At 39.1% G+C, this 27567-nt stretch overlaps 1 protein-coding gene across 11 annotated transcripts in view; it reads left to right on the forward strand.

Moving 5' to 3' along the window:
• PDLIM5 (PDZ and LIM domain 5) overlaps nucleotides 1-27567 on the forward strand; it is a 217902-nt gene that overhangs the window by 183146 nt on the left and 7189 nt on the right. For all 11 annotated transcript variants that reach the window (XM_075929618.1, XM_075929625.1, XM_075929616.1 and 8 more), the window contains 3 exons: nucleotides 16615-16789; nucleotides 23141-23321; nucleotides 24684-24804. In XM_075929618.1, the coding sequence (XP_075785733.1) occupies nucleotides 16615-16789; nucleotides 23141-23321; nucleotides 24684-24804 (477 nt within the window). The remainder of the gene's footprint in view (nucleotides 1-16614; nucleotides 16790-23140; nucleotides 23322-24683; nucleotides 24805-27567) is intronic.

Here is a 27567-nt window from a genome sequence, read left to right on the forward strand (position 1 = left end):
GAAACCACAGTAAAGTAATTTGTAAATGTCAGCCATTCAAATTAAGCTATTTACTTTTGTAGTGTGAAATTGTACCTCTTGACAACATGGTAAGAAGTAGAATGTATTTAGAAATCTGAATATTTGAGGTTTAAAAAGGGAGTGGATCACAAGAATGATTAATAGTTACACCCAATAGTTGTGGGTGATGCATGGTCTAATAGACTTCACTATAGAACCTCCTGAACTGAGGCCCACTTCTCCTACACTGCTCTTATGACTTTTGAGAAATTAATTGACTTTATTTTGAAAAACTTGTACACCATTGCACTTTCATGCAATTACAGTGATGCATGTATCCAGCTATTTGAACAAACACAAAAAATGTTGTTCTTGCACTATTGTAATTGCACATGCAAGTTTGGGACATAATTTTTCCATGTGTGAGTATTGAAAATTAAGATTCTATATTCTTCTGCTTTTAGAAAACTTGACTAATATTACAGAATTGTTGAGGATTAGTCAGTCACCGGGCCCAATTCTGCATTGCCTGACACCGTGCATAGTTTCCCCCAGATCAAAACAGTAGTACTTAGGACTCACGTGTACAAGATGTAAATGACTGTACACGGTATAGAACAATGGAGAATCATGCTCAGTGTTGGTATAGAGTCCTTTGAAAATGTAAAGCATGATAAGTTTACTAAATATTAGCCTAAATAATTGCTTAGGTTTAAACATCAGTGTAATGAAAAAGCTATGCAAGGTATATTTTAGTGGCTTAAGTACAGGATATTAATTTTTCATACGGTTATATTCACTCTGATTATTTAATTCTTAAGGTCAGAAATGATATGACCGGAAAGCAGTGAAGATAAAAATAGAATACCCTCTACAGAAAAATATGTTGTGGGTTTCAATATGTGGAGCTTCAGCCAAACAAAAATGTGCTCTCTTGTGCTTTGGTGTATGACACTCTCCATGCTCTCACATTCCAGGGCCATTTTCAGTAAACTCTGCCAGTTGTGTCAAATTTGTGATGGTATAAGATGTAACAGATCACAAGGAGGAGACCAGCTGAACCAAGCCAAAACCACCATACTCATTTTAATTAAGATACTTTACAGACAATTTAATCTGAGTTCTTATAGCTGAAAGGCTAGTTCCCTACACAGGAAACTAACCCCCCCCCCCCCCCCGAAGTTGCACAGGTTCCTGAAATTACGTCTTGGTTGCACCTGTTCTGATTTTTCATGGTGCACATACCAGCATACTCGGTCAGTTGAAGAAATGATAATGGTTTAATCCTTCCTGTTCTGCCTTTCATCTGTGAGTGCTTTTTTTTAGCTTTGATTATAGTCCACATATGTATGAACCAGTAAGAAATTATTGATTTTTTTTCTCTGCTGCTTATCTTGAAGTTCTGTCTAGTTAGCTGGTGTAATTTCACATAGGGCTCATATAGGGTAGGCTATTGCATAAGTTTAACATAACTAGTTGACAGCAGAATTTTTTTTCCAGACTTTGTTTCATCCGGCCATCTGTTTGATTTGGAGGGAAACGAACTGGAAGAATTTTTTTTTATTGTACAGAATATTAACAAGAGACAGATAATTGTTCATATGAACCTTTATATTCTCCATTCATCATACAGTAGTCTGATAGCGTTATATAAATCGTTGGCTTACAGCACTTTCAAGTGAAATTCTGGCACTCCCACCAGTTAAAGTAGCACTGTTATTTATAGATACTACATGAAGGCTGATGTTATGTTTAAGTGAGCGTTAAACAGTTCAGACTGTTGTATTGTTGCTATGCACCAGAGAACCTCTGTCGAAGTGACTTTGGCACTGATACATATCCGCCTTTTCCTCTTTGTCTTAGAAATCTTTCACTTGTGTTTGTATTCATCCATGTGTTCAGCATTGGAACATGCTATTGTTAATATAACCAGGGCAGAGTCACACTGGGATTTTCAGAAAGAAAAAGGCAGTTCTTTACCTTGCCTCAAACCTAGTTAAATATTAAACTAACCATACCAAAGAGTTTTGTGAAAGTAAATACTTAAGGGCAAACTTAATAATATAGTACATAGTGTTATTCATCTTAGAAAAGGTAGCTACAACAATGAAAAATGGCTTCATGGTTATAGTTTAGAAGGAGTATCATTAATGGCAGGCAGGGCAAAACAAAGCTTGTAGAAATCTGAAATGTGGCCCATAGCTTCTCTTCGAGCTTTCAGAGACTCTAGACCCCCTGCGTCCAAGCCATTCAGATCAAGATGGAGTATTACATGCTGGGGCTTATAGTCCCTTATATTATAGGTAAAGGTGTCTGCTCCATTTTATGACTCAGTGGATTCTATTAAGACTCCCTGTGATAAGGCAGATCAAGTACTTCGAGAGGCTTACAGGTCTTGGCTGGGTTGTTTCATTTCCCCTTTACACTGAGGCTACGTCTACACTACGAGTTTTGCGGGAAGAGGCAATGCAAATGAAGTGCGGATTATTATTTTCTCACACTTCATTTGCATAATCTCTTCCAATCCATTTTTGTGCAAAAACAAACAGTGTGGACATTTCATTTTTGCGCAAAAACCCCTTTTTGTGCAAGATCCTTATGCCTCTCGGGAGGCATAAGGCCCAAGAGGCATAGGGATCTTGCACAAAAAGGGGGTTTTGCGAAAAAACAGATCGGAAGAGATTATGCAAATGAAGCATGCGGAAATACTAATCAGTGCTTTATTTGCATTGCCTCTTCCAGCAAAACCCGTAGTGTAGATGTAGCCTGAGAATTTGTTTGGGAGCAATGACATGAACTTCCAGAAACCTCCGCAATCTCCCAAAGTATTTGAAGGTCCTGTCATGCTCTGTGTCAAATTTCAGTAATCTTTTTATAAGATTGAACTTGTATATTTCTCCTTTAACCTATAGTGTTATGGTAGTTTTCTGTTTTTGAAAATATCTTTCTAATGTACATGATATTTGGTAGTGTAATAGTTCATTTGCTTTCTTTTTTCCTCTTTAAAGCATGGCAGGCTGATTTGCTTCAGTGGTAAAGTGAGGGTATAAACTGAGACAGATACCTATGTCTGACAGCAGGTGGACAGAGCAAAAATCATACTCTGTTATATAAACTACAGATCAGGACCAAATTGGTGATCAGTCCTGAAGCCCAAGTTGCAGGGCATACTTGGATTGAATGTTAGTTTAGGCCTAGCTCTAGTAGTACTTGCGTATAATCTAAGAAGAAAAGGGTGACTGACAGCTATCTAGTTACAAAAAAATCCACAAAACAATGTTAATACAGACTTTTAAACAGGAGCCAAAAGTATGTTGCTTTTATGATTGCCACTCTTTTGCTCGACACACAGGATTGAACCAGGAACCTCCAGAGTTAAAACTGAGATGCACATCTTGATCTTGAATTGTTCCGGCTTTGTGGGAAGATGTAACTATTTTTATTCGCTGTAAACACACATGGTTACTCACCGTTGGGTTACAGTTATTGGTTACAAAGCATGGGAAATTAGTCTTGAAATATTGAAGTAAGCTCTGTAATTTTAATGGCTTTTTAGTTATCCTTTGAGATTAGAGAGCCAAATTGAGACAGATTATTTTTGTGTATTGTTTTTAAAGATAGAATCTACCTACTAATAGCTTTAAACTTCTGCTTTTCTATGATTTCTAATGAGGAAAGCTATTCTTTTCCCCCTTAGTTTGCATCATCAAATAGGATGCTACTAGAATATAACTAAGAGATCAACCCTACTGAGGCTACGTCTACACTACAGGGTTTTTGCGCAAAAACCCGCAGAACGTCCACACCTCAAGCACATTTTTGCGCAAGAAAATTTACAGTAGAATGGCAGAACAGTGCGCTTTTTGCGGTGTAGCTATACCTCTTTCTATGAGGAATAACTCCTTTTTGCACAAGAGCTCTTCAGCATCCACTCACACTTTTTTGCTCAACAGGGGTTTCTTGTGCAAAAAGAGCCAATCAGAAAAAGCACAGGTGCTCTGACAGCCATTCTGTTAATGGCAATCAGGGTTTTCTTGTGCAAGGAGCGTCGATGAAGTATGGATGCACTCTTGCACAAAAGCGCATTGCTTTTGGGATGCGCTTTTGAGGTGTGGACGCACTTTTGCACAAGAAGTTTTTACAAAAGATCTCTTCCACAAAAAGCTTCTTGCCAAAAAGCCTGCAGTGTAGATATATACTGAGAGTGGGGACAGACAGATGGACAGACAGACAGTCCCTGAAATAGTGTCTGGAATTTTTAAGCACAACTTTGAAATTCTTTGTAAAAATATTCTTAGATTTAAAAAAAAAAGTTTTGCCTTCAATTTCGGTTGAAGCAGAATTGGGTCTTCTAGTTCAGACTGATGTTCTATTGTCTTTTCTTGCCCAGACACACACACACATAAATTAAACAAATGAGCACCAATCTGTACTTTGAACTCCCAGCTTTCTTTAACACTACTGAGTGTTATTTTTCGTGTTAAACTTCCCTTCAAATTGAAGGCTAAGATCAAGTATAATGTCTGTTCTTGTCTGTATATGAAAGATTCTGTCTTCTCACAGGATCAGTATCCAACAGAAGATGTGACCAGAATTGGTAATACTCCTTGCTTGCTTATTTGAATAACTCAGAAATGACCACCAGATTTTCCTTACAATGCTGAGATTTTGCACATACAGAGATCTTGTTTCTGAATAGAAATAATTTAAAATTGTAGATCGATCCTAACAAAAGCTAGCCTTATGGCGATTCTGCATTGAGACTAAAGAAAAGGGAACATTGTGTTGCTTTGTGAAATTATTAAAAAATAAAAAGCAAAAAGTTTCTCTTAAATACACAATGAAAACAAAGTTGGCAAATGTGTTTGAATTGGCTTTGGTATTTAACAGGCATCTCAAATACACATTAGCGGTATATCAGAAGCCGCACTGGAATTTGATTTGTGAAGAAAACATTCTTCAAAGATTAGTTTTTAGTATATGTCTTTGTCTTCTCACTAGCTGGTACCTACAACTTAGCAGGTAAATTATGAGCAGAGGGATGGAAAGCCTCATTAATCAAAATATTTTTCTTTCATGTTTCTCAAAAGCTCTTTCCACCTTGTTATCTGCACTTATTTGTAGGCTCAGCAGGCATTAATAATCTGAGATAAACTACAATAGAGCAGTGACTTGCTCATGATAAAGTGTTTTAGAGATACAGTTTTCAGAGGTAGCCACTTTCAAGGAACACTCGGTGTTCAGAAGATGGATTAAGAAGTGTAATATTTTTAAAAATACAGTTTTTAGCAGTTCAGCTATCATCTATTCTGCTCTTGTCCGAATAGGTGTTATAAATAGAGATTAATAGTAAAATACTTGTATTAAAAAAAGAGTAACATGTATACTTTGTTACCTCAGAAGCTGGATGCGATCCAAAAGGGTGTCAGCCTTATCTCCAAACTACCTGGTTGTCGGTTTATCAAACTTTAGAGTTAATTAGACAGAAAATGTGTGTGGTGTATTGGTCTTCCGAAGGGAAAGGAGTAAGGAAAGTGGGTAATGAGGCCATTTTATTGGATTAATAACCAGCAAAATTGCAATACCAAACCATTAGTGCCAAAAAGAATTTTTCCTTCAGGTCTACTTTTTGGCCCCCGACATATGTGAATAAATATCTTTTTAATTCCAAGAAAGAATGTATTGTTACCTCCCTCCTATTATTAGAAACTACTTGTTATTTAATTTCCTATAATATCACTTTCGCTTCAGTGAGTGACTGTAGTAGCACATTATAAGCTTCATCATAATTGTAAGCCATTATACCACATAAATGCGTTAGATTGCTAAAGATCCATGCTGTTAGTCCAGCAGATGGATCAGCACTCTTCTCTGAGGCAGGAGAGATACTCCTATTATTTATCATGCACAAACTAATCATGATAAAATGTTTTGACAATTACATCCATATGTGTCAGGTATTATATTGTCACAGTGCAATGTTACGATTTTACTTAACAGATTCCCCCCCTCCCCCTTTTCCATTATACAAGGTTCTGGATCACTACAATAAAGCTAGAACACAAAGCAAGCAGTGGTTAGCTCTTCTCTTCCCTCTGGCCACAAATAAAAATGCTGCTGTATTACTTTTTGTCAGTGTGCTTTAAGAACAATCAACCAGACTTCTAAACCATAATCCCCTTTATACACTTAGCTTGTGGCAGAAATAGGGAGGGAAAGAAGTAGAGGGCTGCTTGTTCATTACCCTGAGCAACAGAAGGCTGTATCTTCTGTGCATTTCATATCCCCCCTTCTCTTACCATTCCACCCCTCCCCCCAAAAAATTATTTGCTTTTGAATGCATCACTTAAGTCTCCTTTGCTCTCAAGAGGATGTGAAGATATGCACTGCATGAAAAATATCAGGTAGGGTGCTAGATTATAGAATCATAGAACACTAGAACTGGAAGGGGCCTTGAGAGGTCATCAAGTCCAGTCCCCAGCCCTCACAGCAGGACCAAGTACCATCCCTAGATCCCTAAATGGCCCCCTCAAGGATTGCACTCACAACCCTGGGTTTAGCAGGCCAATGCTCAAACTACTGAGCTATCCCCCTTCCCCTTCTTTCTTCCTTTTTCTTTTTTTCTTCCTTCTTCATAGGTCACGTTCTCTAGACCTTTAATCATTCTTGCTGCTCTTCTCTAGACCTTCTCCAGTTTCTCCGCAGCTTTCTTGAAATGTGGTGCCCTGAACTGGACACAATACTTCAATTGAGGCCTAATCAGCGCAGAGTAGAACAGAAGAATGACTTCTCGTGTCTTTCTCACAACACTCCTATTAATGCATCCCAGAATCAAGTTTGCTTTTTTTGCAACAGTGTCACATTGTTGACTCATATTTAGCTTACGGTCCACTATGACCCCTAAATCCCTTTCTGCAGTACTCCTTCCTAGACAGTCGCTTCCCTTATGATGATGATCTTATCTTTGTTATAAAAACAAAACAGCAGGAAGAAACAGTGTTTGTGATGAGATTGTCTACTTTATGAACATACCCCAAAAGAGAAATACCATTTTTGTCACTTCCAAGAAATATAACTAGTCTATACTACTATATCTCTAAGTCTGGTTGACTTACAGCCACTGGGTTAATTTGGTGTCCATATTACCTGTATCCCAATGGTGGTGCACTTCCTCAAGAGGAACTGTTCCATCAACTAAAGAGGGGCAGGTTGGGGGGGAAGGGAAGCAGAGAGTCAGTGCTCTTGGCTCCCCAGCCGTCCCAGTTGCCCCCTTTTCCTGCTCTCATCTGAGAGTGGGGGGGAGAAAGTTGGGGCAACTACCCTGATTTCTCAAATCCTGGAGCAGGAAGCTGCTGGGCAGGAGCCCAACTGGGGACAGCTGCCTAGCTTTCTGGTCAGTTTAATGGCTTCACTTATGAAACCTTGAAATTAATGAGATAGCCAAGAGCCCATCTCAGGCTTTGTCTCCACTTAACAGTTTAAAGCATCGCTGCGCGCTGCTTTAAACTGAAAATGTTGCTATGACACAAGCCTTAAGAGTGAGCTTTCCCAGCATGGTACATGAACCACCTCTCCTAGGCTGTGACCAGACTCAAGGGTTTTTTCGAAAAAAGTAGCCTTTTTTTGAAAAAACTTCACCTGCGTCTAGACTACAGTCGCGTTCTTTCGAAATTAAATTGATGGCGGAAAACCTCATTTCACAAGGAAGAACGCCTTTTTTCGAAAGTGCTCTTTCGAAAAAAGGTGTTCTTGAATGCAAACAGGGTTTTTTCGAAAGAGAGCATCCAGACTGCCTGGGTGCTCTCTTTTTTTGAAAAAGCGGCTCGCTTTTTCGAAAGTACTGCTTGCAGTCTAGATGCTCTTTTTCGAAAGAGGCTTGCAGTCTAGACGTAGCCCTAGGCAAGTAGCTAACAGAACTGGATCACACTAGTGCTTTACAGTGCTGTAGCTGCAGAGTTCAGGGTGATGGTGGGGAGTTCACATCCCTTTTATTCTGTTGCAGCTCTTCTGCTTTGGTCATTCTTATTTGCATTGGGCTAAATACATGTGACACAAATGGAGTGTGAATGGTACTTAATGTTCTTCCCCTCCCCTCCCCTTCCTTCCCCTCCCTCTAAGTTTGGGAACCCCTGATTTAGAGGAAAATTAAGTTTCAATTAATTTTCCTCTAAATCAGGGGTTCCCAAACTTTTTGACACGGGGACCAGTAAATCTATTAAGGAGGACGGGTAACATTTTGGAGGATGGGTAACATTCATTTTCATATTTGCATATTCATTAATCAAATGATGAATATGCAAATAAGTTTCTAGCCCTCCCAATGCCATCAGTGCCAGCTTTAGCAAAACTTTTGATATGGTCACCCACAATATTCTTGTCAGAAAGTTAAGGGAATATGGATTAGATAAATGGACTGTAAGATGGATAGAAAGCTGGCTAGACCAGGGTTTCCCAAACTTTTTACTTAGTTGGAACCCATTTTTTAGTACTGTTTTTTTTTTTTTGCAGCCCAAAAATATAAATGCATATTTAAAAAAAAGAATGAAAAATGAATACATTCATTGTTTATTATTTATTCACAATAATAACAGTACATAACGTAAATCTTAACTACAATTTAACCAGTAGAATTTTAACAGTTGTAAAATTTATTTATAATTGAATGAGTTTAATATAAGTCATTTGTGTGCACTTTATAGCTTTTAAATAACTAAAAAGAGAACTAATGGGAAGGGTGATGTTGTTTTGCATCACAAAGCAACTTTGTCAGGAGCAAAAGAAGAAAGTTTTATCCTCAAATCTGGTTCAACATTGTCTATTTCTGTATTTATTTTTTAAGAAAACCAAAGACGAGAAACTAGTTTCACACTTATATGTCATGACGAAAGGCATTAAGAATTTGACTGCTTTCTCAGATAAATGTGAATATTCATTTCTACAGCTAAACCAAAAATCAACCAAGGAGAGTTTATCAAAGTTCTCTTTTAAGGCAGAGTCACAGGAACGTTCAATTAATGAATCCATTTCTGATGCACTCAATTGTAGTATTTCGTCATTTTCGGTGTCAACAGTAAACGGGTATTTAATCCACTTTTTACTGGCATCAATTGGAGGAAAATATTCATTTAAACTTGATGTTAGCCCCAAGAGGTGTTCTAGGATTGCTGCAGAAATCACATCTGAGATATTAATTTCAGCATATTTTTCTTGTAATTCAGTTAAAGTACAAAAAGACTTAAAGTTTCTCTTATTAACTTGCTGTGCCCATAAACAAAGTTTTTTAATTGTTGCCTCAACTTTTTCATGAACTTTGAAAATGTTAATTTTAGTGCCTTGTAAATTCAAACTTAAATCATTTAAAAGACAAAATATGTCACATAAGTAAGCCACCATTGTTAACCAATCAAATTCATGAAACCTGTCTTTAAATGTAAGGTATAACATCTTTTGCCGATGGAGGGTGTCGCTGCAAGAACAATAAAACTTCATCGTTCATTTCAAAGAGTCGTTTTAAAATGTTTCCTTTTTACAGTCATCGAACCTCACAGTGTAGTAAGAGATGCTCGTGTTCACTTCCTAATTCGTTGCACAAAGCAGTAAAGATTCTGGAATTCAAAGGACGAGATTTTATATAATTTATAAACTTCACACATTCTTCAAGAGTGGAACTCAAAAGAGATGGCAGAGTTTTCACAGCTAGTGCCTCTTTGTGAATACTACAGTGCACCCATACACAGTCTGGCACTACAGTTCGAATCCGTGGGACAAGCCCAGTGTGAGACCCTGCCATTGCTCGAGCCCCATCACTGCTCAGTCCAACACACTTTTTCCAGTCAATATCGCTTTGAATAGTAATATCATTGATTAGCTTAAAAATTTCAGCAGCCGTTGTTCTTGTTGGAAGTGGTTTGCAAAATAAGAGATCTTCTTGAATGGAGCTTGAATTTTTTTTTTTTTTTTGTAATGCAAAAAACTGACTATTGAATGAGCGTTTCTTCAATATTTTTCGCCATTTCTTCAATTATACGTTTCACTGTATTGTTGGATAAAGACAGAGAACCCAACTGATTTCCCTTTTTTCCTTCATAAATACGGAATGTAATAATATGCAATGCAGGAAGTATTAACCTTTCAACAACAGTATGAGGGTAACCTGTCTCGGCTATTAGTTTTGAAACTTCATATGAAGCCAACACAAAGTTTTCATTTGAAGAGCCCATAGAAAGTGCACTTTTCGTGCTTTTTTTTTTTTTAGCAAAAGCTAATTCATTTCTCTTATTTATGAAAAAAATCGATGGGCTAACTCGCGTATTTGGGATGTTTGCATTCCAAATGGCATTTCAGTTTGATGGTTTCATGCACTCTGTGTGGCAGAATAGGCATAATGGCAAGTGATTATCACTACCAACACTTATAAAACCAAATTTCAAATACTCATCAGAATAATTGTGGATCCCAGGAGTTTTTATGTTCTTATTCTCACTTGTACTAAGCTGCACACTTGTACTAAGCTGCACATCATTCAAACATTTTTAGTTGTATTTCCAGTCACATTCTTCAGCCATTTATCCATATTGAAGATGAAAATGAGAGGGTATTTTATTGATACTAAAAGAAGAAAGCTTAAGCAGTTAATCTAAGAGGACGTGCACATTGTCCCACTGTGAAGAAACAAGCTGAGGCTGCTGTATCACGTGACAGGAAAATTAATGACACAGGCTTGGCTGCATGAAAACACACATGCTTCAGGGGAGACGAAGCCCTTTCCCTGAAGCCTACCGCTGCCCTTGCCAGATGGCCTGCGCTCCCCGGCACTGCCAAAGCACTGTGCTGCCCTACAGAGAGCCCGCCCCCTGGAGGAGCCACTAAATTCCCATAAGAAGTAGTCTGCCACTCACCCATGGAGACCACCGTCATCCAGCAACCCCAGCATGCTGGGAGACCAGAACTCCCAGCTGTATCCTCCGTCCAGCTCCAGCCTGGGCCAGGGCTTGGGGACGCGGTGCCGCACGGGCCTGCTTGGAGCCCAGAACACCCCAGCAGCCACACTGAGGCCCGGTATATTTTTGCTGCGGCCCAGTAGCGGGCCATAGTTTAGGAAACGCTGCTCTAAATCACTACAACATTCCAATTCCAGCGTTTCCCAGAGCAAGGAGAATGAGTGTTGCTTTCATGCTTTAAAGCTGGTGTTTGGTTCCTAAGGTGCAGCCATATACAATCTGTAGCCAAAGGTTAAAAGTAGGGCAGGAAGAGGGAAATTATTTGTCTTTATAAATTTTTATTCTTGACATTGTATTCCTTGGCATGCTTCATACAAAAGTGTATGTATTTTATAGAGCACTAAATTGGCTACTTGTTAAAAAAAAGTTTTAACATTTTTGGCATATTGTGCTCTTGCATTGCATTTGTGTAAGGTGGGGGTGGGAACCTTTTTTGGGTTGGGGGCTGCTGACCCACAGAAAAATCACTCCGGAGCCACCTACAAGTGAGAAGCAACAGGGGGAGGCTAGGATGCCAGGGCAAGCTCCCCAATACTGGGGAGGAGCCCTGAGCTTTGGGGGCTGGATCCAAGCAAGTCAGGAGCCGCATCCGGCTCCCAGGCCAGAGGTCCCCCACTCTGCTTTACAAGCCTGCATGTTTCATAATACTGAAATTAATAGAAATAATATCTGAATCTACAGTTTCAAATATTTGGCCATCCGCGGGATGTTAGATAGTATGTAATTTGAATAGCCTTGTAACCTCATCAAATTATATTAGTTACACAACTATTCAACAGTCCCCATGGGTTGGGCCAGCAGCCAGTGCACTCCCAGCCCAACTCCCAGGGACCCCCTGCCACCTTATGCTGCTGCCTCTCTAATAGAGGCAGCAGCGTGGGGTGGCAGGCGGGAGCTGGTCTGTGAGGGGATCCGGTTTAAAAACAGGCTCCCTGCATAGACTGGCTCCCACCTGCCATCCCTGATACAGAGGCAGTACCACAAGGTGGCTGCAGCCCCTGTCCACGGGGAGTTCTGACCCCCTCACAGGCCTCTGTCTGCAGTGGGCTCTGCAGCAGCTTTCCTTACCCTCTCCCACGCTGCTGCCTCAGAGAAGAGGCAGTGGGAGGGGGGGCAGGTGGGTCCATGGAGTCAGCACGCATGGAGGGCTGGTTTAAAAGCTGGCTCCTGTCCACAGAGACAGCAGCATGGAGGTTGGAGGGGGCAGGAAGTTCCAGAGCTAGCTTAAAACCCGGTTCCCCATAGCCACTAGCTCCCACCTCCCCTCCTCCCCTTGCTGCCTCTGATGCAGAGGCAGCAACTGGGGGGGGGGGGGGGAATGTGTGTAGTTGACAGGATTAACCGATTAGCCCAGGCTTATCAGTTAATCGTGTAGTTGTCTACACACTGACTTCCCTAATAGTGGAAGTTTCAGTTTGTCCAATTTCTCAGTAAATGTATAGGATTCCCTTGAGAAACTTGGGAGGTAGGGGAACTGATCAGTTGAGGAACTTGAAAGATAAGCTTGTTTTGTTGATATATTAAAAATGTCTGTTGTCTTTGAATTCTCTTGATCATTCTGCAGATAAAATTTTTTGCAATTCATAAACTAGGGATGTAAAAGGTTAATTAACCAGTTACCTGGTAAACATTAGCCCTGCCAGCATGCTCACCTGATCACTGGTTAACCAGAGGGCTGGGCGAGGGATGCAGCCCTCCTTCCTCTGCTGCCTGGCTGGTGGGACCCCAGCTGGCCAGAGCAGTTTTCCCCCCTCCCCAAGCCAAAGTAGTTCCTCACCTGTGGTGGGAATCTGGCTGGCCAGAGGATGGCCCTCAGTTTAAACGATGAAAATTATATCATTTAACCGGTTAACACTCATTAAAAAGTTTACATCCCTATAATCCACTTTACATCCACTTTGTTTTTTTTAAAGGTGTGTATATTCCTTTATCTTTTGTAACTACATGGTCTTAGCGTTGCCCTAGAGTAGATTAAGTAATGTTTTGAGGGCTGATCATTTCAGTAGGTTTCAGCGGTAGCAGGAGTTCTATTAATATTTAGAAGGTAGACATTTAGACTCTGTCTGATCTTCAGACTGGGATGTAATTCCGGTTTGAGGAAATGCTGCTGTGTTAGCTCTCTTTGAGCTGGCATGCTGAGCATAGAAGGCAGCCATGACAGCCTGAGGGGCCAGATACTTATACCATCCTGTCTGAAAGGCTAGGTATGTAGTTGAGCCAGCTAATCCTTCCTTCTTTTTTAGTGCAAGAGCTCAATTAGAGCTGGCACAGGTATCTCTCTTTGGGGGAACACTTCCCAGCCCAGCTTTAAGCATGCAGGCTACGTCTACACTGGCCCCTTTTCCGGAAGGGGCAAGTAGGAATAAGACCCTCCGGAAAAGGGCACTTTTTCCGGAGGATCGGGGCCAGTGTAGACGCTCTTTTCCTGCTTTTTTAAAAGCCGGAAAAAAGCGGCGGACATTTTTATTTAAATGCCGCGGGGGATATTTAAATCCCCCGCGCATTTCCCTACGACGACTGGTGAAATTTACATGCCCCTTCCGGAAAAGGGGCCAGTGTAGACGAGCCCGCACAGAGCCTGATACGGTAAGGTTGATTTGGGGGTGAGGTATAAAATCCTTGCCCCAGTAAAGTCATAAGTAGTTCTGCCATTGATTTGAACGGTGCCAAAATGTGACCTTAGAATTCTGAGATGTAATAATTTAATATATTGAGTAATTAGAAATACATTATTAATTAGGGCCTTGATCCTAAGTCTAGTGTGCTCAGCCCTCTTACAGGAATGAGCTCTGGTTTGAGTAGAAATTAATTCTTTTGTGGCTCAGTCACAGGCTCCACTGTGACCATATCTCATTCAGTAATAAGACCAAGAAAAATTAAACAGTATTGCTAAGCTCAACCCTAGGCCTCCTTTGAGACAACATCTGATACAACAGTGGAAATCATCTGAGCTTCTCAGAACAGAAAAGTGACCCTGTAAATTATCATGGTGGTGTTTTATTTTTGAGTTGTTTGACAGATAATCATAGATGACTGCTCTGTACAGGCACATCTGTGGATAGGTCTGATGAAACGGTGTTAGAGGAAATTACAGTTGCCTGACAAGCTATGTCATGGGTATAACCTCTCCCCTGTTCCCAATCAGCCCTTTCTATTTTGCTTTGGCTCTTTTTCTCAAAGCTGGCTTACAACAAAAAGGTTTTCAGTGAATGTTAACACTTAACACTATATTTTTCTTATTGTAGTTTAATAGAATTTAAAGTTTGCAAATTTCAGCAACCGTAGGTTTGAGTATCACCTGCATGAAGGAAAAGTATTTCTTTTAGTTTGTTACTTCATCAGTTAAAGGTGAACAATTAAAGCACTGTTGATCTTTCTTTATTGTATACCTTGCCCAAAGAGCACAATATTAATGATATTGGAAAACAAATTGATAGTGATTCATTACAGAAATTGCTAAATTACTCTGTAATTTAAAACCTATTTTGAATTTCGTGTCTGGCCATCTGCTGAGAAATCCCAAACCATGTTGGTTGGCATTGCCAGAATCAAGTACTAAATTCTTTAAAAATACCTCACAGAATTCTTCAGGGCATTTATACTAAAACTTGGGGCTGACCGGAGCCTACATGTAACATTCCCTCCTCCTTTCTCCACCTCCGTCTACCTCCAGGCAGCTGGACTTGCCATTGGCTCTCCTTTTTCTCAGGCAGTGGTGAAGTGAGGACTTCTGAGATTTGAATTTTACTAGATCAATTCAGGAATTCCTAACCTTACTGTTGCTTTTTTCATAGACTACCACTCACAAAGAATCCCTTGTCCCCACCACCTGCATCTCTTCTCCCTGGGGGCTCCAGGATGGAAGAGATCCATAGAAAAGACCATGTTGTTGTTTGTATTATCTTTCCATCTAAACTCCACAAGGTGAATGGGTGCCATGAGCATTTCCTTGCAGCCTGTGGTCCACCCAGTCTCCATACCATCCCATGAACAGCTTGTATAGGAGAAGGTTACCCTTAGTGTGATCTGAAGGAAATAGGGAATGAGGTTGCCAAAGTGGCAGCCCCTACCCCTTTCACCTTCTGAATGGGCTGGCAGAGATCTGTGGAAGAAGTTTGGGGGGATGGAACAATGAGCAGTTTTTCCAGTTCTCACAATTATACCATGAGATTGTGTCAAATCCTCCCCTGCCCCCCTACCAAAGCTCAGCTTTTGGAGGCAAGCTGTTGTGAGAATCTTAGCTTTCATATTTTTAAAAACTATCCTAATTTCAGAAATTCCTTAAAAGCTGGTGCTAATACAACCTAAAATTCAGAAACCAGAAAAACAAATTTAGTATATCCCAAATTTTATTTTCTTTAAATCGGGAGATGTTAAGAAAATTTAACAAATATTGTTTTAGTACAACTCTTTAGGAACATAAGACCAAATGTCCATAAACCCCAGTATCCTATCTCCCGACCGTGGCCAATGCCAGATGCCCCACAGGGGATAAGTAGAACAGGTAGCCATGAAATGATCCATCCCCTAGTGTCTGGCAAGCAGAGGCTAGGAGCACTATCTCTGCCCAGCCTGACTAATAGCTATTGATGGGCATATTCTCCATGCATTTTTTTGAACCCTATTCAAGTCTTGACCCTCACAACTTCTCTGGCAAGGAGTTTCACTGGCTGACTGCACATTCTGCGCAAAAAATGCAAAAACCTTCCTTTTGTTTGTTTTAAGCCTGCTGCCTATTCATTTCATTTGGAGGCCCCTAGTTTTTGTGTTTTTTAGAAGGAGTAAATAAAATGTCCTTATTTATTTTCTCCACACCAGTCATGATTTTATAGGATATGATAGAGAACTATCTTAGTAGTTTCTTTTCCAAGCTGAGAAGAACCAGTCTTGTTAATCTCTCCTCATATGGAAGACATTCTATCCTCCTAATATTTCTTTTTTACCCTTTCTGAACCTTTTCCAATTTAGTATATCATTCTTGAGATGCGTTAACCACAGCTGCATGCAGAATTCAAGATGTTGGCATACCATGGATTTATATAGAGGCAGTATATTTTCTGTTTTATCTGTTCTGTTTCTGAATTATTCCCACTACTCTGTATTCTTTTTTGATTACCTCTACACATGGAGTGGCTGTTTTCAGATAACTATCCACAATGACTCTAAGATCTTTCTGGAGTTCTAAGATGTATGTCATGATGTTTTGTCACTGCTCATGTGTTTGCCTTCAACCTTCTGCCTGACCTTTCCAAAGCACAGTGAGATCTTAACATGTTGCACATACGGTAACCTGATTGCTCCATTATATCCAATTTTTCTATTCCTTTAAGTGAAAACCATTATATATTTCCCAGAGATTTTAGCCTGGTAGATAATGGTAATGTAGGTTTGGTGCTTTTGGTGGCTAGTCACTTACCAGATTGCTTGAAAAGAGTAAACTCAATCTATCACATTGCCCTATTATATATTTTTTTCAGTATCAGGTATGTACTGTTCATCTTTTATACATACAAATTCAAGTATTGAACTGAACTCCGTTCTCTTGTATTTCTGTGTAGTCTTATTGACATAGGGTAGACAGTATTCAAAATAGTCTTTCTGCTATTTTCCATAGCTCCTGCAAGTGGATGGACATCAAACAATATTACACCGTCTGGCGCAACTGCACCAAGTGACAAGTCTGTGATACAACCTCCGCTAGAAGAACAAGACACTTTGGTCCAGAGAGCAGAGCATATTCCAGCAGGAAAGCGTACTCCTATGTGTGCTCAATGTAACCAGGTCATTAGGTTTGTACCCCTTTAATTATCATTTTATCTTAACATTTTTCTGACTGCAGAGTCTTGTTTTGTTTTTTAATTATTTGGGCTACATTTCAGCATAACATGGTTCAGTATTACATAGTATTTTTATGCAAGAAATCCATACAATTTATTTAAAAAATGAGTCTGAACTTGGTGATACAGGAAGCAAATGTGGAAGCCATTATTTGCTCTTAGTAGTCACGGATGCTTTTAGAACCTGTTTTACTGAAAACAAGAACGTTGACTGGGACATGGCAAAAATAAACCTAAACCAAATCAACAAGTTGTGACTAAATCAAACGTTCAGTCAACCCTAGAAGATTACCAAGTTGAAAGGCAAATATTAGATGATATGGAAATCAAAGAAAGAGTAACCTATGAGACATATTTTGTAACTGAGATTAAACTAAATAAGTCCCATTCATTTCAGTGGTGCAATAATGAATTATTTTATATAGCTAATGATTACTGCCATCTAGTTGATGGGTCTCTCACCAGAAGGGCAGTAAATATAAAAAGGAGCAGTGTGTGTTTCCTAAGAGCTAGGTCATGCTTTTGGATTTTAAAACAAATTCTTAAGTGTGGCATTTTTTTTTAAAATTTCTGGGCTGCTCAATCTCATAAATCCATGGGGGAATGAAATAAATCCATGGATGAATCTGTTACAGTTCTCTCTCTTTTGATTTACTAATTTATTAACCATATTTTAAGCTAGTGAAATTGCTGAGGCATTGTAATTTTCATTGTGGTTGAGCCAACAGGTTACGTTGGTCAGACTTTAGATACTTTTCTGAAAAACTAATTTTGAAGAATTATCTGTACTTCACATGTAAAAGTTTCAAATATAATAGGTAATCAACTTTTCTGTTATACACTGCATTCAGCAGGCTATCTTTATATCATGGTTTGGGAGCCAAGTCAAAAGAGTTAAGACAGCACTGTAATCATATGATGAGTATAACTGAATTGAATTCAACTTGTTTGACATATTAACTTTCCATTCTGATAGTGTCCTCTCTGATCATTTAACATTAAGCTAACTTTAGACTTTAATTGTTCAGTGGTAACTCAATTGTGGTAAGATATTTTGGAAATATTTATTTTAAAATGTTTCTTCACCATTTCTATTTATTAATCGAGGCATTAAAATGAGCAATCTGAAAATCTTCTTGTCACAATAAGGAATTAAATATGTACACATGCACTAATTCCAAACATAGGTAGGCATTCATTCCTATTCTAATTTTATGCTGCAATATAAAAATGCAAGGTTGTTGAAAATATATGTGCTCTCAAGTCTTATGGGTGCAATTAAAAGGATGTATTGAAAAGTTTAGCCATGTTTTTTTCCTATAGCGTTCAATTCTTTCATTACCTGGCCAATAAAAATCTGTGAATGGATCAGTACCTAGTAGATTACATGCAGAGATCCAGATCAGTCTACATAGTTATTTTGTTTTTAAGATGTAGCACTATTATCTCTCATTTGAGAAACTGCAGCTCCTTTTAAATTGTTGCCAGTTTAGCAGACATTAGTGTTGCCTTATCTATTCCAGTGGCTCTTATGCTCTAATTCAGAGAACCAGATGGTCATATGGTGTTATTTCACCTTGTTTCCAGCTGCTAAATCTCATTAAATGGATTTAAACATACATTAAATACTTTCTTAATACTACATAGCTTGCAGTCTTTTTGGAGCAGTGACCGTCTTATAACGTGAATACGCAGCTCACTGTGACTTCAGTGTATGATTAAGACCCCTAGGTACTACTGAAATACAAATAAAAATAAGAATTTGAATGTAACCAGTTGCTGTAGTTACCACATGGATGATGATGGATCACAAATTAAATGGGAACTAAGTTATGTATCTGAACTTGAGAATGTGTGGTGTGTGAAACAGGCTGGTAAGATGCAGGCCACACAATGAAGAAAAAAAAATGCCATCAACAGTACTTTTACCATTACCTACTGTAGATTTTGTGTGACTGATACCTCCTTAATAAATCATAGTATAGTTTATAGAGCTGTTGGGCTCATGCAGCCTAGGGTCAGACCGCTTTTTGGCAGGAGAAAATTGATTGTTGCTGTGATCTAGCATGCCAGATTGCAACACCAGTCACGCAAATTCAGCCCAGCCATATGCGATAGAGGGGCTACCAAGCCCAACATGAGTGGTCATCACAACACCATTCTGTCAATTTTTTTTGGGTGGGGGGGAGGAGGCAGGAAGGGTGTAGAGGCTAATAGACCTGGTGAAATCAGCTTTTTGATAGAGGAGGGTGCCAGAGAGGGGAAGAGAAGCATCAGGTGGAGTTGGGCATATGCCATCTACACACTTAAATGATGCTTTGCAGCCATTGAATTATATAATGCATTTTAAAGTAATGGTTTCTGTTTTCCCACATGTGCATAGGACTCACATGTCTAACTTCCTTTTTCACTAATGCTGATTATTTCTTACATAAATCTCTTGTACTCTGGTAGAAGAATTAGTTCCTGTGATGTTGGATTAAACAACCTTCTGAACGCGAATAAAAATATGGGAGTTGCAATTGAATTTGCATACCATTTTCAGTTTTAAGCTTACTGCTACTGGAATGTATTGTAATTAGAAGAAAAGCTGCCTATTAGAGCATACATAGCACTAGGTACAACACAGTACCATATGATATTTCAGTTTGAGCACTATTTATTTGCCTTTTAACAGTCAGTTGTATGTCAATTCAGATTATTCAGGTGCTTTTTAAAGACCAGGCTTTCGTATCTTTAAATGCAGAATTCTTAAGAACAAGGATCATTTCATGTCAAGATCAACTGACAGTACAGTAATCAGTATATGGAGTTCACGTAGCATTCTCACGCTACAGTGGTTTTGGAAGATTGTGATAGCTTTTGGAGTTCAAGTTTTAACATAATTACAGTTCATGCCCTTAGTGGCAGCATTACCGATGAAAAGGTAGGCGTGGGATCAAGTGACATTGCATTGTACACCTGTTTTGCAGCCAAAATGCACTGTAGACTTGGTTACTTTACACTAAGGCATAGAGTAACCATGGCTTGTCAAGTCAAAAAAAAAATGGAGACATCTTATAACTTTTTAATTTATTCTCTTAATTATTGATATGTTTATCTTTCACAGACTTCAACATTTTCCAAGGTTTCATTAGATAAACCTTTCTTTCTTTGCATAAAAATATCCAAACCAAACACAAACTATATTTTCTGTTTAAAATACCAATGTGATATTTGTAATGAAGCTCTCAGACTTAAAACTGATAGCTTCCAAAGACTTCTGGAACTCAGTAAGTCTCTGAACACCAAGACTCTGAACTGGCTGTCACTTGGAAATTCAAATTTGTATTCCTGGGGTCTCCACCAATACATTCTTGTGTGAGACAAAAGATTTATTCTTTAGATCTTTTCACAGAGTTGAACTATTTTGAAGGGCAAAATTAAGAGTACTATTTTTCCTGGTTCCTTACATATTCAAAAATACATGTTATAGTGTTGGATTTGGAAAAGAAGAAACATTTATTTTTTGGACTGCCATTCCATTAACTATCAAGCAATTGTCCAGTTGAGCAGATGTGAAAATCTTTTCTATCTCACCACCACTAAATTCCTCTGTGGATATGAGTGTAATATAATCACATGATCACCCAGAGGAAAACAGCTGGTGCACCACATGAATATACGGTTGTTGTATCTCGTTAGTGTCAAAATAGTGTAATTGTGCTTATTTTTTGGGAAGTATTTACTTCCCCTTATATACTGCTTATATATAAGCAGTATAAAAGAGGCTGCCTAATTTGCACATGCGGTGATCTTTCAGGGTGCTCAAAGAGTAACTGTTTGGACGAGTGTATGTTTCTACCTCCAGCTACAAAGTTTGCACACATGGTCTAAACAGTTGTATTTGAAAATTGGGCCCAAAGTCCTTAGCACCTCAAAGCGGCCTACAAGGGGAGCTCACTCAAAGCAAGCTATGGTTTGTAGGAGAGGCCTTGATTTTTATGATAGAGTAAGTGATCGTTTTGTAATACCACTTATAAAATTTCCAGTGAGAAGTCACCTTTAGGTCCAGTAATAAATTAATATCTTTTATTACTGCAAGTTCTCCATTGGATTAAAGTGTTTAATCAAAAATATGCAAAGATCAGTAGCACCCCCAAAATTCTGATTGTCACATCTTTATATACTTTCCAATGATTTTTTTTCTGTCCTTTGTAGTTTTCTTTTTAAATTAGTGGGCACGATTAAACTTCTAGCATATTTAAACAGTGACGCATTTAAAAGTACATTTTAAAAAAAGTATCTGAACATACGTATATAGTGAGTACAAAGGTACTGATAGAAAAAAATCCCGAGACACTGTGCAGTGTGCTACCATATTTGTCTGAGGACTGTTCAGAGGGAAAACCGCTAGATAAAATTTTATACCATTTCCTGTCCACCTGGATTCTAGCACACTATCTGGAATACTTAGCCTAAAAATGTCAAAATTGCAAACTGTGGAGAGCTAAATATAACAGATGTTGAAGTCCCTCTCCTGCTTTTAGTACAATACTTTCCTTCCACTTTGTAACTATCCAAGCCTATCATTTTAGTGGAGGCAAACAGAAATTTGATCCTGCTGGAGCTAGAAGAACCTCTTCAGTGTCAGTTCTGTGTTAATGAATGCGTTAAATTAGCCTGTGCTGACACTGAGAGAAGAGAGCACTTTGTTGTACACAAGAACTTGTATTGTTTGATCTGTACATAACTGAAAGGGCATTGATGTAAAAAGGTGCTTGTACAGAGGCTGAGGGGGTATCAGGTAAGGTCAGCGTTTGTGCTATTCAGGCATCCACAAGGGAGTCTGGAGTTTGACTACATTAATTCTGACTTCCACATTCAGGGACAAATTTCCAAAAATAGTTTCTACTGCTTTCTCCAGTGGTCCAATATAGTCAGGAAATTAAAATTAAATAATTTTGGTCCTTTTTCAAGATGATCCATGAGCCACTCTAAATGTACTTTAGTCCCATTTCTTTTGTTCTCCTCTTGTGTTCATGTTCCATCAATACAGCAAATAAATGTGTGAAATTATAAGAATTATCCACAGCTTCTTTTGATGAATTTTGCTTCTTTCTTCTGCCCGTTTGTCTTCTCATCCTGAAAAATACCCCAGGCTAGTAAGCTATTTGCAAAAATTCTTCTCCAACTACTTTGTTGGTAAAGAAATCTTATTTTATACAAAATATATTATATTTCATTCTTTTTAATATTTGGAATAATCATTGTAGTATACGTGGTCGATTGTTTTTGAGTTTTGATGCAGGACAAAGGTTAAGTGCTTTATATTGAGCGTGATCAGGATTAGGCTGAGTACAGCAGGCAACAAGATACTTAATCTTTCAGGGTTGCAGACACTAAATGTATGCTAAGAGATGGATGAGACTGAACCACAAAGCTTTGATCCAGATACACATTTCCTTAAAGTTTGAATATGGTTTGAACTTAGTCTCAAATCAAAAACCTATCTTAGCTAAAATAAATATGTGAGAGTATCAAAATAAATGTTTAGTGTAGAAATTAACATCTTTCGGTTTCAAAATTAACTTAAATATAATTGTATAAGGGAGAGCTTTATAAGTGTTATCTGGAAAAATTAGTTTGCTTGTAGACTGGGTTGTTTCATCCAAAAGCCTAATTGTCTTCTCCAGATTAATATTTTACAAGGTTTTTTGCATTTCTCAAATGATAATGGCTTGTCTTTTTTCTGTTCTGAATGCAAAGTGTTCTTGCCATAACTGGGTACTGGAGAGAATGGTGCTCTCTCGCCTGGAATAGTTAATCACAACAACAGACTTTACCGAGAAATGTATTTATTTTTGTCTTTTGAAAAACTGATCTTATATGGTCTTGACTTCTCTGTGGAATCAAATCTATTTTAACATTTGTAATCTTGATGCAGATATGCACTGAAAAGGTAATATAATTTCAAATATAATTATATTTTGCAATATAGAAATAGTTTGGAATATAATGTGATATTCTAAAGTTGTAGCTTTTCTAGCAATCACTTCAGTGTGATGGCATTTATTTAATGGTGTTCAAAGTAAGAAGTGAAATAAAATCCATTGGTATTTATTGTGACCAAAGATCATTCCAAGCACTACATTTAAATGGATGCAGAATTGCTCAGCAGTTCATTAAAGATGGTTGTAGATAACAGATGTCAATCAGTAAGATATGTAGTTCTAATATCACATGGATAGATGTTTATAGCTGTCAATGTTGCTCCCTAAGTTGCTCTGCATTGGCTAACCTAGTTCCTTCTCCTTTAACCAGGGGACCTTTCTTGGTGGCTTTAGGGAAATCCTGGCATCCAGAAGAGTTTAACTGTGCTCACTGCAGAACTTCTATGGCTTATATTGGGTTTGTGGAAGAGAAGGGGTCTCTCTATTGCGAGGTCTGCTATGAGAAGTTCTTTGCTCCTGAATGTTCTCGATGCCAGAGGAAGATACTTGGAGTAAGTAATCAAACTGGGTGTGCACGGTTTAAATTAGTATTTGGGGTTTTTTTTAAGGAGAATGTTAACCACAACCTTGCCTCCTTTCTTCTAATGGGAATAGTAGCTTTTATGGAACATTTTATTGCAGATTACCCTGGTTTTTTTTAACTTACAAGGCACCTTTCATGTCCCTTTTAGAACTATTAAATCCCTTTTTTGTAGCCAATTTCTCCTGCTACAGATTCACTCTGTAGCACTACTGCAGCTGTCATCATATAGATAAGAATACAGGCTGTAGTTCTATATTCTAGTTCCATACCAATGATGGACTTTACCAATTTATCTCCAGCACTGTTTGAGGAGAGACATTGCAGCTTCCCCATGACCAGAAATGTGGACTCTCGGCCTTTCCTCTGGCTGTGCCTCTTTGGAGTTAATTTTCTCTCTTCAAGTTGTCTGTTCATAACTACTGCAGTTCTTCAGTTGTCCTAAGGGAAATTATATTTTATTGGTGGTTTTTCACAGCATTAAAAAACTCATTGTAAAATTTGTAAAAATTACTATGCCTAGCTCAGTACTACAGAACATGTAATTTGTCTCGCATTAGGCAAAAGATAAAATATCAAAATGTTCCCTATAGGTTGGTAGGTAGAAAATCTCTTGCTCCCTCTCACAGTCTAACTTTTCCAATTCCAATCCTTTGATTCAGAAAGATATGAGTCTCTTCCCCAATGTAGCTGGAAATGCCAACATACATCTCATGGCTCTAGCAATCCAGATTTCAAGTCACATTTGGCATTACATCATCTTTCAAAACTGAACAAAATTGACACAGTTTCCTTTATTATATCCTTTGATTTAATTTTTCCCTGTCTTCGTGAATATTCATTTATATTTGTCTGAAATCAGTGGGACTACTCACACAGAAATGCACTATTCAGTGTGAATAAGGGTGACAGAATCTGTCTCAAAATCTATTAGGGCAGCAGTAATATTAAGCTTTTGAACTTCAGCTTTGCAGGTGTCTTTCAGAATATTGCAAAAGTATTCCTGAAAAGCTGGGGAAATCGAACTGTGATCCTGGTTTGGGATTCTTTGCTAGTTTATAGTTTTTGACAGCTGCCAAAGACTTGTAATGACATGTTGAAAGCATTGAGATAACAATTTAAACAGTTCTTCATCCTAGATGAAGAGTGATAAACGTTTATAAAAAATGCAGCAATTTATAAGATATAATGTTAATAAAAAATTATGTTTGTGTTAATTTATTTAATAAGATCTTCTAGTAACATTGCAGGGAACTCCTGAAAACAAACATGATCACTCCTGTCCATTTATATCAAAATCAATTCTTAACACCCTTTTTTCTTATCCCAACAGGAAGTAATCAATGCTTTGAAACAAACTTGGCACGTTTCCTGTTTTGTATGTGTGGCCTGCAATAATCCCATTCGCAATAATGTCTTCCATTTGGAAGATGGGGACCCCTATTGTGAGACAGGTGAGCAGTAACTATAGAAACAATGTTTTCAGTGAAACAAAACAAAAATAATTTCACTTTGGCAGAAGAAACTCTCCAACTACTTCGTTTAGCAATTTATTTATTTCAATTTATTCAAGAAAATAGCTTCTTAAAAGTTTGGGGCTGGATTTTGCCACTGTGCAGTCAGTCGGAATTTTGCCATGGTCTTCATCAGGAATAGTCTGTTTGTTGTAATTCCATTTAGTTGCTAAATTCCCAGATGTTGGTATAGATAATGCAACAAAATGCTAATTCTACAGAGATGCTCATGTTAATTTTTCTGAGAATCGTTAGCTCTTCATTTGCTTATTTAAAGGGATTAAATGAGCGTCCTATGTAAAGTACAGGTTAGGGATGTTGCAAGTAGTGGACTGGAATATCGACTATGCATTTCCCCTGCCACTGCCCCACTGTCTCTGAGAGGCAGCAAGGGGGGGGTAAAATAGGAGCTGGTGCTGGGGGGAGCTGTCTTAAAAGCTGGTTATCCCCAGCACCGTCTCCACGGTGCCGCTTCCCCCCCACGCCTCTGTCAGAGGGGGCTAGGGGAGACTGCTGTGAAGCAGCCGCTCTCTGCGGGAGTTCAGGGGGAGCTGGGCTCCTCCACAGACAGGGCTTCTGCGGCCAAGCAGCCCGTTTGCAGCAGCCCTTATCGACAAATCGTGTAGTTGATTCAAATTGTATGGACTACACGATTAGTCCGATAACCAAAATTTAACCTAGTACAGGTTGGACCTCACTGGTCTGACACTGTTGGGACCTGACTGGTCCTGAACGAGAGGATTTGCCAGCCCGAAGCCGGTCGGCCCCTTATCTCTTGACCTATCTACCCCCTCACCAGCCAGGCTGTCTGCTCTGCTGCCGCTGGTCCTCCCGCTTTAGCCATGGGCCGCCAGGGTTCTCTGTCCCCAAGCCCTGGCCTTACACTGCAATGGGCACCAGGTTTCCCTGGCTTCATGCTCCCACAGATGGCCAGAGTTCTCTGGCCCCCAACTACTTCCCTGGCTGCATACTGCCATGAGTGGCCAGGCTTCCCCGGCTCCGAGCTGCCACATGCTGCCAGGGTTCTCTGGCCCCCAACGCCAAGGTTTCCTGGTCCCAGACTGCCACGGGCTGCTGGGGATTTCTGGCCCTAGTACTGCAGTGGGCACCAGCCCTGTTGCCCCCAGCCCTGGCTGTGCTGTTGCCCTTCCTGCCATTAGGTTCCCAGGCTCTCTGGTCCAGGAGCATCCATGGTCCTACCAGACCATGGATGTTGACAGATCCAGACCATGGATGTTGACAGATCAGAAAGTGCCAGTTTTCAGAGGTGCAACCTGTAGCGTGTTTCTGAGTAGTCTTACAGAAGGCAATAAGAATACTTCTGGTAGTAAGTGATGTGCACAAGACGAAGTTTTTTTCAGGATCAGGAATAACATCTGTATAACACAAGCTTAACATGAAAAGATTGGCAGGAGTAAAAATGCAATGATTTGCAGCTCTTGAAAATCTAAAGACCAGTATTAATGCAAAGAACAGAGTCTCCTATTGACTTTTTTCTTTCTTCAGCCAAACCATTTCCTTTAATTTCATTTATTTTATTTGCTTTCCTAGTTTGTTTAAAACTTTCCCCATAGAGTCCGCCTCTAGGAAAGTAATGGCTGGTATTTATAATAAACATTCACAAAACGTGAAAGGAAAGACATCATTAGTGTTGTGTGAAGAAGAGAACTGGGGAGAAATCTTGTCTCCACTCAAGTAATGGCTAAGTTCTCATTGATTTCATTGGAGCCAACACTTCACCTATAGTTGATGGCTCAGAGTGAAGCAGGAACAATGGTAGATAGTGAAGGGGTGATAAAGGTTAGTATGGCAGAGGTAGGTCATCAAAAATTCCTTTGAAATGTGTTAACCAGTTGATTTCCCCTCTCTGGATATTCCTATCTCAACACTAAATGCTGTAAATGACCCACTTCCACCCTGATTTAATTACCTTCATTAATACAGACAGCTTCTTCCTTATATATATATCCCTGTTTTTATAACTCTGCTCCAATTCATCTGAGGAAGTGGGTTTTACCCACGAAAGCTTATGCCCTAATAAATCTGTTAATCTCCAAGGTGCCACAGGACTCTTTGTTGCCTGAATTTAGAAACAGTTGACAGTATGTAAATAGACTGATCATACTTAAAGTATTAAAGTAATCAGTAACTTGCCTCGAGATGAAGAATTAAATACAGCATTTGTTCTGCCCCTATTGAATTCTTGCTTCTGCTATCAAATGAGCCTCCATGTTACGCAATATATTGATTTGTGCTACTTTACAAGACTTCTCATCTCAAATGCTCACTTTTCTGAACTACAGGCAGATAGATATTGGAACACGATGCCATTAATACCGGCATGACATATTTGGTAGTAAGCTTACTTATGAGCCACAACACTGTTAGTACTAGACATCTTTGGCACATGCTGAGGCTGCAGGTATTACTGTTAGAGCTGAGGGTGGCAGTGCTATGTTGTAAAAGTTCCGGATTTCTAACGAGGTGGTAAAATTGAAGGATTGGCTGAGCAATCAGTATTAACTTACTGAACATAAAGCACGTTGCGATACCACAGTGTGAAGAACACTGCATGGAAGAAACCGGGTACACCACCATTTCTAGATAGTGAAAGGTAAAGAAATCTTCCTTTTCCCTTCCGCCTTTGCCACTGCAAAAGGAAAGCCTGCAACTTTTTTATACTGTAACTGGGAGCCACGTTAA

Source organism: Pelodiscus sinensis, chromosome 5 (assembly GCF_049634645.1).
Source record: "Pelodiscus sinensis isolate JC-2024 chromosome 5, ASM4963464v1, whole genome shotgun sequence".
NCBI classification, from domain to species: domain Eukaryota; kingdom Metazoa; phylum Chordata; order Testudines; family Trionychidae; genus Pelodiscus; species Pelodiscus sinensis.